At 42.3% G+C, this 13,047-nt stretch overlaps 1 protein-coding gene across 1 annotated transcript; it reads left to right on the top strand.

Annotated features, from left to right (window-relative positions):
- Positions 1 to 1,573: 1,573 nt before the first annotated feature.
- Positions 1,574 to 3,093, top strand: LOC126456394 (TGF-beta-activated kinase 1 and MAP3K7-binding protein 1-like). The gene is given in 1 exon segment (XM_050092148.1): positions 1,574 to 3,093. A coding segment is annotated over 1 exon segment (1,422 nt). The 5' UTR covers positions 1,574 to 1,671.
- The last annotated feature ends 9,954 nt before the right edge of the window (positions 3,094 to 13,047 follow it).

The following is a 13,047-nucleotide window of genomic DNA, read 5'->3' as shown; positions in this document are numbered from 1 at the left end:
CCCACCATCCATCACCCAGGCAAGGGTCCTTGTGCAAGCCTAGCGAACATCACGTGTCCTGGCGTGCGCTCCGTCCCTTCTGTCAGCAATCACAAGACACAGCCAAGTACCCGCGCTTGCGCACGGCTACAGAACTTACAGAAACAACCGCGTTTCCCCTCTCGCCACGGGCAGATTGTCCAACCTGAGCGTCAGAGATGCTGTTGATCGACAGATCGCAAAGCAGACGTATCAGTAAGAATGATATTACTTGAATAATTTTTTAGTTCCATGTGCTTTACCTTCTCCACAAATTAGAAGTATCTGAATCCAGTAGACTGCCATTAATGTTGCCACCTTACTGTTATTGAGAACGAAAGAACCATAGCATCCTAAGAGAGACACAGCATGCATTAACCTTGTCTCCTGCTGTTAGACCTATCACTGCTCTCCACTTACACCACTCTGCCTACCATCAGTGAAGGCAGCTTCTTGCGTAGTGGTAAGTTGTGATGCCATTGTTGCCGGCCGCTGTGGCCGAATAGTTCTAGGCGCTTCAGTCTGGAACCGCGCTGCTGCTACGGTTGCAAGTTCGAATCCTGCTCCAGGCATGGATGTGTGTGATGTCCTTAGGTTACTTAGGTTTAAGTAGTTCTAAGTCATTGGGGCTGATGACCTCAGATGTTAAGTCCCATAGACTTAGAGCCATTTGAACCATTTGATGCCATTTTTATGCCGTCACCTAACCAATACACCAAATTTTTAATTATACAATACATTAAAATTCCAATAGTGTGTTATATAATTTTAAATTAATTTGAATGTCTATTTCTAACACGATGCAGAGCACAATAATAAAAAGCAGAGTCCCTCACACATTGTCGGTTCTGTTCGCACGCAAATCATGTCTGCAATATGCAGACGTACTTGAGTAGTAGGACCAAATGCATACAAAAATATATATCGCTACCAAATTGCTAAAACAAAAATGAAACGGAATGTTGTCATTTTGTGTGAGAAACTATCGTATTTGATTAGGAAGTAGAAACCTAAAATTGGATTTTGTTAGTGCAAAATATTACGAACGTTGATACATTTTATCCATTTTTAATTATGTTGTGTTAATAGTAATGTTTAATTAACTGTTATTGCTTTTATCATCATCATCAGTTAATCTAAAACAAGGTATTTTGTCCTCCTGCCTTGGCTGAGATACCTCAGTTGTTTGAAAAGGCTTATTTTAAAAAAGTGTCAATCATAATTTGAGCAGTGCAATCGTATCAGATGCAGTATTAGTTCATGGAAGCTCTCCACCACACAACCTATTACGTCACTGCGAATAACAGTTGGTACCCACTTTTAATACAGGTTGTAATGCTAGACATTGTTTCTAAAAATGAAACTACAAGCCAAAGCTTGAATCACATAAACGACGTTGATATTGTTACTTTAAATAAAATGGCCGCTATGAAAAGAGACGGACAACTTCAAGCAATTTTAAGTTGCAGCTGAAAATGTCTGTTACGTTGCATAAAAGACAGCTTTTGTTAGATGAAAATTTAGGTTGTTTGTAATTGGCGTACTGACCTTTGTAAATAAAAGTATAATGTGACAGAGTATGTTCTCTGCAACTTTTCCCCCTTCCGCGTAATTCGTTGCTGATGAATTCTGTGTTGCTTAAGTAAAACCATTATGCCAACAAGAGAAGAACTGCCAAGATCAGAGCCTTTTCGTAGCTGGACTGATGATTTACCAGTGTGCCGACTTTCAGGTGTTAGATTTTCAACAAACCAGATATACTGAGAAGATGGCTACCGTCAAGAAGAACATCAATTTGAAGACCGTAGTTTCCGCTGGCGTGTGGATGATTCAACCTCATTATATGGAGTATTTGACGCACATGAAGGTGTGCAGGCTGCAACATTCGCTCTTCAGAGAATGGCTGCTGAAATATTATTTGGAGAGTTACCAGGAAAAACCACAGATGAAGAAGTGAAAGAGTTTCTGAGGCAAGCATTTTTTGCAGTTGAAAAGGATTACTTCGACTCCATAGATGAACGTTTAGCTGTCCGAACAAGTTTACAGTATGAAATTCCTGAAGGAATGTCATCTTATGAGGCCTACCAGAAATTTCCACATGTGGTAGACAAGTTAAATGCCCTCAACTGTGAAATATCATCTGCACTTATTGCACTTGTGCACGCTGGCAAACTTTATGTGGCGAATGTAGGAGATAGCCGTGCTCTGTTATGCCGAACAGATGGCAATGGTGTGCTGTGTGTTGTACAACTGAGTGCTGACCACGATTTGCGGAATGAAGATGAATTGTTGCGACTTAAAAGGCTGGGACTTGATGTTGACCGCATAAGACAAGGATCCCGTTTGGGTAACCAAGAAAATACACGATGCTTGGGTAATTATCTACTGAAAGGTGGCTACAAGGAATTCGAAGAGTTGGCCTGTGCAATGGCAGAACCAGTGATAGCTGTGCCAGAAATCCATGGAGGAATAGTTCTGGATGAATCATGCAGGTTTCTTCTGTTGATGTCAGATGGCTTATATCAATCCCTTGAAGAAGTAACAGGAACGGATCAAGTTAATAAAGAAATTGCTCAAATGGCTGTTGACAAGTTCCGTATTCAGCCAACACTGACTGGTGTAGCACAGGCAGTTGTGGACAAGATTGTCAGAATTCACCATGATGTTTATATGAGTGGTTCTACAGCTTCAAATGGACGGTCAAGAGTTGGTGGCAAGAGAGATGATATCACACTACTTGTCAGAAACTTTAATTTTCCTCTTCCAAATGCATTAAGTTCACCAACAAATGCTGTTTTTCCTTTCAATCCTGTTGTTACTACAGTACCGATGCCCTCATTTGGCATGTGTGAGGAAACAAAAACAAATGAAAATTCACTAACTGATGCAACAGAGACAACAGATGACCTGCGGAATGATACCTCCACCACTGAATCATCTGATGTATTTCCTCCAACTCGAAATCCACCAGACAGGAGACGTCGTATAAAGCCGTATGTTGACTTCTCTGATTTTTATAAAAATGTTGAAAAAGCACGTCAGGAAGGTGCCCTACCACCAGACATAGAGCTATAATTTCTTGTTGTCATCCTACAAGTCACATACACATTATAAAATATTTTTGTAAACATTTACCTGAATGTATATTACATGTATTAAATGGATACGTTCACTTTAAAAAAAAAAAAAAAAAGAGGAGCGGAGAGGAGAGTTACATCACAAGCATGAAACGAGTTCGTCATACCGCAGCACTGCGGTTAATACAGCGCACGCTGCAACGACAGTGGCGAATCAGTGGGTAGAACAGGGCCGGTACTCATCGACGAGAAGGTAATGAACCATTCAATGTGACCGCAACATGGAATGGCCGCCAACTCGTATGCACGGCCCTGACATACTGCATACTTCGATCTTCTGTTCGGGCACAGTGTTAGGGCATCCCATCGGTTGTGGGCGTGTCTGTTTCGATGGTCTGACGGCATCTGCTGCAGACATGACTCGCGTCACGCGTATCATTAGCCGTCGTGCGTTTCCCAGGAAAGAGTCCCATACTACTACGTGCAAGGGGTCAGTGTCGAAAATTTAGCATATTCGCACAAGTGGCACTGCAAATTTCCTACAGCAACGAGCAGACAGGCGTTGAAACTTATTAGCTTGTTCTCACTCAGCCACTGTGGATACAGCCACGTGTGATGGGCCACTGAATACTGTCTCGATTCCAAAATACTGGGGGAAATGTGGACAATAGCCCCTTGGATCCCATTCTCCAAGCAATCGTCGTACTTCACCGTCCTTAGCCTTTCATATCGCAGTTCACTTCATCGTCCTTAGCCTTTCATATCGCAGTTCGTACAGGTCTAGAATGTAATTGTTCGGTAAGCTGTTTATCGCTCTCTTCCAGCAGTCACTGTTTATGCTTTTTGAGAGTTCACATGAGAACTGCGTGAAGGGAGATTGAAGCCGGTAGCGAGCTAGTAGCGGAGTGGAAAGGTGATGGAATGACGGAGTGAAGTATATTTTAATAAATCAAAATCTTTACAAAAATACACCAATAATGGAGTGACAGCGCAAACAGGCAACACGTAATAAAGATCAAGAATATTCCAGAAGAACAGTTTAAGGGGTAATAACAAGTGGCTTGCACAACTAAACTTTTGAACTACTGCAGTGACCAGCAAAGAATCACAAGTCATATAGCTGCTACATAATTAATCGCCTTGGCTTTGTTGATAGGCAGAAAAGGAAATCAAATGAGAAACTTAACAACTGTAAAATTGGCCTAAGGCCCAATTAAAGGAGGGTTTCACTGAAAAAAAAAATTACAAACGGGTACAGTGCAGTCAGTCTTACAAAACTTCAGTACTTTTCAAGTAAGTAAGGACATATTAGTCTTATAAATAAAAACCGCCTTTTCCTTGCTGCAACACATTACATTTTTTCCAAACCCGTTTCGCCTTTTATTTTAAGGCATCTTCAGTGGAATCTAGAATAATACAGTTTTGTTTTCATTTGTGATATTTAGATTGTAAAGCAATTCACGTCTTGTCTTTTACGTAAATGCGAGTATGTGATTACTGACAGTTATTCGAATTTGTGGCTGGCACCTGGGTTTTCTCTCACCTGGTCACATGATGGAGATCGCACTACAACTTCGCTTACGAAACAAGCACATTTCCGCGTTACGAACTTTTTTCTTCACAATTTTCATGTTCTTTGCGCTAATTTGTGTGGAGACTATTTTTCTTCAGTCACTAGTTGTTGATATTTTATTGGAAACTGCGATTTAAAGTCGTAACTACTGTGTGTTCGTTTTATATCTCTTCCTATCTGGTTTGTTTATGTACATGTTGTCAGCCTCACGAAGTACATGCTGAAAACTAACGTCTGATCATCTCTCTCTCTCTCTCTCTCTCTCTCTCTCTCTCTCTCTCTCTCTCTGTGTGTGTGTGTGTGTGTGTGTGTGTGTGTGTGTGTGTGTGTGTGGGGGGGGGGGGGGGGGGTGTGGATGGGTGGTTGAATGAGTGGGCGAATGAGTGGTTATTCAAGACGAGCTTTGTTTGGTGCGGCCCGCCACGAATTCCTTTCCTGTGCTAATCTCTTGATCTCAGAGTAGCACTTGCAACCTACGTCCTCAATTATTTGCTTGACGTATTCCAATCTCTGTCTTCCTCTACAGTTTTTGCCCTCTACAGCTCCCTCTAGTACCATGGAAGTCATTCCCTCATGTCTTAGCAGATGTCCTATCATCCGGTCCCTTCTCCTTATCAGTGTTTTCCACATATTCCTTTCCGATTCTGCGTAAAACCTCCTCATTCGTTACCTTATCAGTCCACCTAATTTTCAACATTCGTCTATAGCACCACATCTCAAATGCTTCGATTCTCTTCTGTTCCGGTTTTCCCACAGTCCATGTTTCACTACCATACAATGCTGTACTCCAGACGTACATCCTCAGAGATTTCTTCCTCAAATTAAGGCCGGTATTTGATATTAGTAGACTTCCCTTGGCCAGAAATGCCTTTTTTACCATAGCGAGTCTGCTTTTGATGTCCTCCTTGCTCCGTCCGTCATTGGTTATTTTACTGCCTAGGTAGCAGAATTCGTTAACTTCATTGACTTCGTGACCATCAATCCTGAAGTTAAGTTTCTAGCTGTTCTCATTTCTACTACTCCTCATTACCTTCGTCTTTCTCCGATTTACTCTCAAACCATACTGTGTACTCATTAGACTGTTCATTCCGTTCAGCAGATCATTTAATTCTTCTTCACTTTCACTCAGGATAGCAATGTCATCAGCGAATCGCATCATTGATATCCTTTCACCACGTATTTTAATTCCACTCCTGAACCTTTCTTTTATTTCCATCATTGCTTCCTCTATGTACAGATTGAAGAGTAGGGGCGAAAGGCTACAGCCTTGTCTTACACCCTTCTTAATACGAGCACTTCGTTCTTGCTCGTCCACTCTTATTATTCCCTCTTGGTTGTTGTACATATTGTATATGACCCGTCTCTCCCTATAGCTTACCCTACTTTTTTCAGAATCTCGAACAGCTTGCACAATTTTATATTGTCGAACGCTTTTTCCAGGTCGACAACTCTTATGAAAGTGTCTTTATTTTTCTTTAGCCTTGATTCCATTATTAGCCGTAACGTCAGAATTGCCTCTCTCGTCCCTTTACTTTTCCTAAAGCCAAACTGATCGTCACCTAGCGCATTTTCAATTTTCATTTCCATTCTTCTGTATATTATTCTTGTAAGCAGCTTCGATGCATGAGCTGTTAAGCTGACGGTGCGATAATTCTCGCACTTGTCAGCTCTTGCCGTCTTCGGAATTGTGTGGATGATGCTTTTCCGAAAGTCAGATGGTATGTCGCCAAACTCATATATTCTACACACCAACGTGAATAGTCGTTTTGTTGCCACTTCCCCCAATGATTTTAGAAATTCTGATGGAATGTTATCTATCCCTTCTGCCTTATTTGACCGTAAGTCCTCCAAAGCTCTTTTAAATTCCGATTCTAATACTGGATCCCCTATCTCTTCTAAATCGACTCCTGTTTCTTCTTCTACCATATCAGACAAATCTTCACCCTCATAGAGGCTTTCAATGTATTCTTTCCACCTATCTGCTCTCTCCTCTGCATTTAACAGTGGAATTCCCGTTGCACTCTTAATGTTACCACCGTTGCTTTTAATGTCACCAAAGCTTGCTTTAACTTTCCTGTATGCTGAGTCTGTCCTTCCGACAATCATATCTTTTTCGATGTCTTCACATTTTTCCTGCAGCCATTTCGTCTTAGCTTCCCTGCACTTCCTATTTATTTCATTCCTCAAATGGTTCAAATGGCTCTGAGCACTATGGGACTCAACTGCTGAGGTCATTAGTCCCCTAGAACTTAGAACTAGTTAAACATAACTAACCTAAGGACATCACAAACATCCATGCCCGAGGCAGGATTCGAACCTGCGACCGTAGCGGTCTTGTGGTTCCAGACTGCAGCGCCTTTAACCGCACGGCCACTTCGGCCGGCTATTTCATTCCTCAGCGACTTGTATTTCTGTATTCCTGATTTTCCCGGAACATGTTTGTACTTCCTCCTTTCATCAATCAACTGAAGTATTTCTCCTGTTGCCCATGGCTTCTTCGCAGCTACCTTCTTTGTACCTATGTTTTCCTTCCCAACTTTTGTGATGGCCCTTTTTAGAGATGTCCATTCCTCTTCAACTGTACTGCCTACTGCGCTATTCCTTATTGCTGTATGTATAGCATTAAAGAACATCAAACGTATCTCGTCATTCCTTAGTACTTCCGTATCCCACTTCTTTGCGTATTGATTCTTCCTGACTAATGTCTTGAACTTCAGCCTACTCTTCATCACTGCTATATTGTGATCTGAGTCTATATCTGCTCCTGGGTACGCCTTACAATCCAGTATCTGATTTCGGAATCTCTGTCTGACCATGATGTAATCTAATTGAAATCTTCCCGTATCTCCCGGCCATTTCCAAGTATACCACCTCCTCTTGTGATTCTTGAACAGGGTATTCGCTATTACGAGCTGAAACTTGTTACAGAACTCAATTAGTCTTTCTCCTCTTTCATTCCTTGTCCCAAGCCCATATTCTCCTGTAATCTTTTCTTCTACTCCTTCCCCTACAACTGCATTCCAGTCGCCCATGACTATTAGATTTTCGTCCCCCTTTACATACTGCGTTATCCTTTCAATATCCCCATGCACTTTCTCTATCTGTTCATCCTCAGCTTGCGACGTCGGCATGTATACGTGAACTATCGTTGTCGGTATTGGTCTGCTGTCGATTCTGAATAGAACAACCCGGTCACTGAACTGTTCACAGTAACACACCCTCTGCCCTACCTTCCTATTCATAACGAATCCTACAGCTGTTATACCATTTTCTGCTGCAGTTGATATTACCCGATACTCATCTGACCAGAAATCCTTGTCTTCCTTCCATTTCACTTCTCTGACCCCTACTATATCTAGATTGAGCCTTTGCATTTCCCTTTTCAGATTTTCTAGTTTCCCTATCACGTTCAAGCTTCTGACATTCCACGCCCCGACTCGTAGAACGTTATCCTTCCGTTGATTATTCAATCTTTTTCTCATGGTAACCTCCTCCTTGGCAATCCCCTCCCGGAGATCCTAATGGGGGACTATTCCGGAATCTTTTGCCAATGGAGAGATCATCATGACACTTCTTCAATTACAGGCCACATGTCCTGTGGATACACATTACGTGTCTTTAATGCAGTGGTTTCCATTGCCTTCTGCATCCTCATGTCGTTGATCATTGCTGATTCTTCCGCCTTTAGGGGCAATTTCCCATCCCTAGGACAAGAGAGTGCCCTGAACCTGTATCCGCTCCTCCGCCTACTTTGACAAGGCCGTTGGCAGAATGAGGCTGACTTCTTATGCCGGAAGTCTTCGGCCGCCAATGCTGATTATTTATCAAAATTTAGGCAGTGGCGGGGATCGAACCCGGGACCGAAGACGTTTTGATTATGAATCAAAGACGCTACCCCTAGACCACGGGTCCTTTCTACGAGCCGTAGGAAGACGAATATGAATGTAATAGCTGACAAACAGTGGTAGAAAACTTTGGTGTTCAGCTGATATGAGTTCTGGTTTAAATTTTTTGTGGAGGGGTTCATGGCCGAGTGATCGGAAGGGTTTAGGCGATATTATTATGATAATACAATCCTCTGTTGGAGTATTTATTATTTTATCTATTAGTTTTAACAGTGAGTTGTTTGTAATGTTTGCTTGATAATTTTTTTATATGGGGTAGTTTTCCTGCACGACGAGGAGGTGTTTGTTATTGCTGTGTCTTATCATTTTCATGTTTTCCTCTCTAGAGATTGACTTGTGACTGTGTTCTCTAAGGTGCTGCAAATGTGGAATGGTTCGTCCCACACTTCCAGGTTCTCGTGCGTTTTTTGTGTCTGACATCAGACGGTCTGCCTGTTTGTCCTACATATGTGACATCACAAGTGGTACACTGAAACTGATATCTACCTGCTTTCTGATACATGTCTATGTCTATGTCTTTGTCAGTTTTGGGGTGTATTTTTGGATAGCATTAACTGTTGTGTATGCTATGTTTATAACCCGTCTTTTGAAAATGCTGATGTTATGTGTGAGTTTGGTTACATTTTCCAGATTATTCTGCGTAGTTGTTATGGTACTGAGTGTTTGTGATTGTGCTTGGTTCTATTGTACTGATTCTGTGGCTTTTTTGTTTTCGTTTTCCTCTTATTTTTTTATTGTCTGCACCAGAAATTCAGGAGACTTCTCCCGAATGTTCCTATAACCATACAACACACAAAATTCAACACCTTATGCGAATGTAATGAACTTGTCCCTAGATATATCAATAAGAAGATTATAAACAGTTAACCCAGTGCTCAAAAAGCAACGCACGCTGCCCAAAGAATGTGGTTAAAATTCGTGATTCCACTGAAGATTCCGTAAAGTAGAAGACGAAGCGCACCTGCAACAAATAAAATACACTGAAGCAAGAAAGAATTAGTTATCATTTACAAAACGCACATTTTTGTGCTTGCTGCGGATGATGGCCACGCAGACAAACACATTAAGTAAGAACATGTACATGTTAACTGGGTGCCGGACCGAGACTCGAACTCGGGACCTTTGCCTTTCGCGGGCAAGTGCTCTACCGGTTGAGCTACCCAAGCACGACTCACGCCCCGTCCTCAGCCGTGGGTCCGGTACACAGTTTTAATCTGCCAGGAAGTTTCATATCAGCGCACACTCCGCTGTAGAGTGAAAATTTCGTTCTAGAAACATCCCCCAGGCTGTGGCTAAGCCATGTCTCCGCAATATCCATTCTTTCAGGAGTGCTAGTTCTGCAAGGTTCGCAGAAGAGCTTCTGTAAAGTTTAGAAGGTAGGAGACGAGGTACTGGCGGAATTAAAGCTGTGAGGACGGGGCGTGAGTCGTGCTAGTGTAGCTCAGCCGGTAGAGCACTTGCCCGCGAAAGGCAAAGGTCCCGAGTTCGAGTCTCGGTCCAGCACACAGTTTTAATCTGCCAGGAAGTTTCATATCAGCGCACACTACGCTGTAGAGCGAAAATTTCATTTTATGTACATGTTATCTGACTTAATGGCCGGTGACCACGCAGACAAGTTTACAATCGGTGCAGGCGCTTTAAGATTTATCAGAAATTTCCCTAAGATGCAAGAAATCCGTTAGTAATTACAGTGAGATTTACTGTACATTGGTTAGGCAAACAAAAGGAGTAACTTACACTACAGGTTGCCTCTAACTGTCGTTTATTTATTAAAATAAAAAAAATATTTTCATGTAATGACGTACAAGATAGGTAACTGAAAAATTCAAGTGAGGTAAAGTGTTGTAGTGAGAATTCCGCGGCCGGCCGCGGTGGTCTCGCGGTTCTAGGCGCGCAGTCCGGAACCGCGCGACTGCTACGGTCGCAGGTTCGAATCCTGCCTCGGGCATGGATGTGTGTGATGTCCTTAGGTTAGTTAGGTTTAAGTAGTTCTAAGTTCTAGGGGACTGATGACCACAGCTGTTAAGTCCCATAGTGCTCAGAGCCATTTGAACCATTTTTTTGAGAATTCCTCGAACAATTAGACATTGAGGACATAAACAGTAAAATTATAATTACGGCCAGAACCAAATTTTAAAATTTTGCTAACAAGAAACGTTAACTGTATTTTAAAAGAAAAGCAGTTACTGAATGAACGGTAGGCGGCCATGTAAACAAGCTTTACAATTGAAGGGGCTGTAGCACTTCCCTGGAATTTGGTGAGAACACAAGAAGTACGTAAGTAACTATATAACAGGTACCTTCGCCAATGTGGCCAAGTAAAGAATTAGCCTGAACTTATACTAAAGGACACACACAGACGATTTTTCATAGATTTACTTTTGTCAAACAAACGACACGTAAATTGAATAATTGAAAAGAAAAGCCCAAACAACAGCAATAGCCGGTGATGTACAAAGTAAACAATTGACATGAAATAAATAGAGAACTAATTTTAAAGAAAACGCAAATGGGAAATAATATAAATATACTTAGCTGGCCAGCTGTCTTCTCAAAAAAAGCTCTCTTTCGATATGCATATTACAAACTCTGTTTGGTGACTGTACAGCGAGCTCTCTGATAATAAAGCATTATGTACACATATAGACAGAATTAATCACCATTCAGTTTTAAAACCAATGCATAATATAAGTTTAATAAGTATTGAAAGCATTAGCAAAAAATAATAAATGAACACTATTTTCGTAAAATACGAGCTGTAGATAATATAAAAAGTAAGCAAGTTATAGGTACTCCAAAAAAAACAAACCAAACGCTTAAAAATAATGGTAAACGTAAGACAAAAACAGAGCAGGTAATCTGCAAAATAATGTAACAGAAAATACATCTTCCGTGCATCGCAAGACAGGAACACTGCTGAGTAACGTAGCGAATGGATAACAAATCTTTAATTTAATGTGCATTCACGAGAGTCAGTATCATAACACCAGACAGCACCTTTACCTCACAACACCCGACCAGGTTACTGATAGTACATATGCACTGAGGTGGCAAACGTCATGGGATACCTCCTAATATCGTGTCGGACCCCCTTTCGGACAGCGTAGTGCCGCATCTCGATGAGCCATGCTGTGGCTACAGCCGTCCATAATTGCAAAAGATTGCGTCTGCACGATTTTGTGTACAAACTAATCTCTTTACTATATCCCACAAATGTTCGATAGCATTCATGTCGGGTGATCCCGGTGGCCGGATCATTTGCTCGAATTCTCCAGAATGTTCTTTAAACCAAGCGCGAACACTTGTGGCCCGGTGACATACCACTTTGCCATCAATAAAAATTCCATCGATATTTGGGAATGTTAAGTCCATGAGTCACTGCAAATGGTCTCCAAGTAGCTGAACATAACCATTCGCAGTCAATGAGGTTCAGTAGAGCCAGTTCAGCCCACGTAAATACAACCCACACCATTATGCAGCCACCACCAGCTCGCACAGTGCCTAGTTGACAACTTGGGTCCAGGATTTTGTGGCGTCTGCGCCACACTCTAACCCTACCATCTACTCTTAACAACTGAAATCTGGGCCCATCTGACCAGGCCACGGCTTTACAGTTGTCTAGGGTCCAACCCATATGGTTATGAGCCCAGGAGAGGTTCAAATGGTTCAAATGGCTCTGAGCACTATGGGACTTAACTTCTGAGATCATCAGTCCCTTAGAACTTAGTAGAACTACTTAAACCGAACTAACCTAAGGACATCACACACATCCATGCCCGAGGCAGGATTCGAACCCGCGACCGTAGCGGTCGCGCGGTTCCAGACTGTAGCGCCCAGGAGAGGTGCTGCAGGCCATATCGTAAGCTAGCAAAGGCATCGGTCGTCTGCTGCCATAGCCCATTAACGCCAAATTTCGCCGCACTGTCCTAACGGATACGTTCGTCGTACGTCCCACACTGATTTCTGCGGTTATTTCGCGCAGTGCTGCTTGTCCGTTAACACTGACAACACTATGCAAACGCCGCCGCTCTCAGTCGTTTAGTGAAGAGCGTCGGCCACTGGCTTGTCCGTGGTGAGAGATTATGCCTGAAATATGTTATTCTTGCCACGCTCTCGACACTGAGGATCTCGAAATATGGAATTCCCCAACGATCACCTAGATGGAATGTGCCGTACGTATAGCTCAAAGTACCATAACGCCTTCAAAGCCGTAATCACTTCTGAAACTTATTCACATGAATCAGCTGAGTACAAATGACAGCTCCGACAGTGCTCTGCCCTTTTATACCTTGTGTACGTGATACTGCCGCCATCTGTATATGAGAATATAGCTATCACATGACTTTTGCCGCTTCAGTGTACAAAGTAGCTGCGCAGGGAACCAGGATACCGTAACAGAGCACAAAGCTGAACGCCTGTTACCAAAAGGTCTCAGTATGCTCCACAATTTCTTTGAACGATCGGGTAGATGACA

The sequence above is a fragment of the Schistocerca serialis genome, chromosome 2 (genome assembly GCF_023864345.2).
Source record: "Schistocerca serialis cubense isolate TAMUIC-IGC-003099 chromosome 2, iqSchSeri2.2, whole genome shotgun sequence".
Classification (NCBI taxonomy): Eukaryota; Metazoa; Arthropoda; class Insecta; order Orthoptera; family Acrididae; genus Schistocerca; species Schistocerca serialis.
Note: the sequence above shows the minus strand (reverse complement) of the source record. Positions and strands in the feature narration are given on the sequence as shown.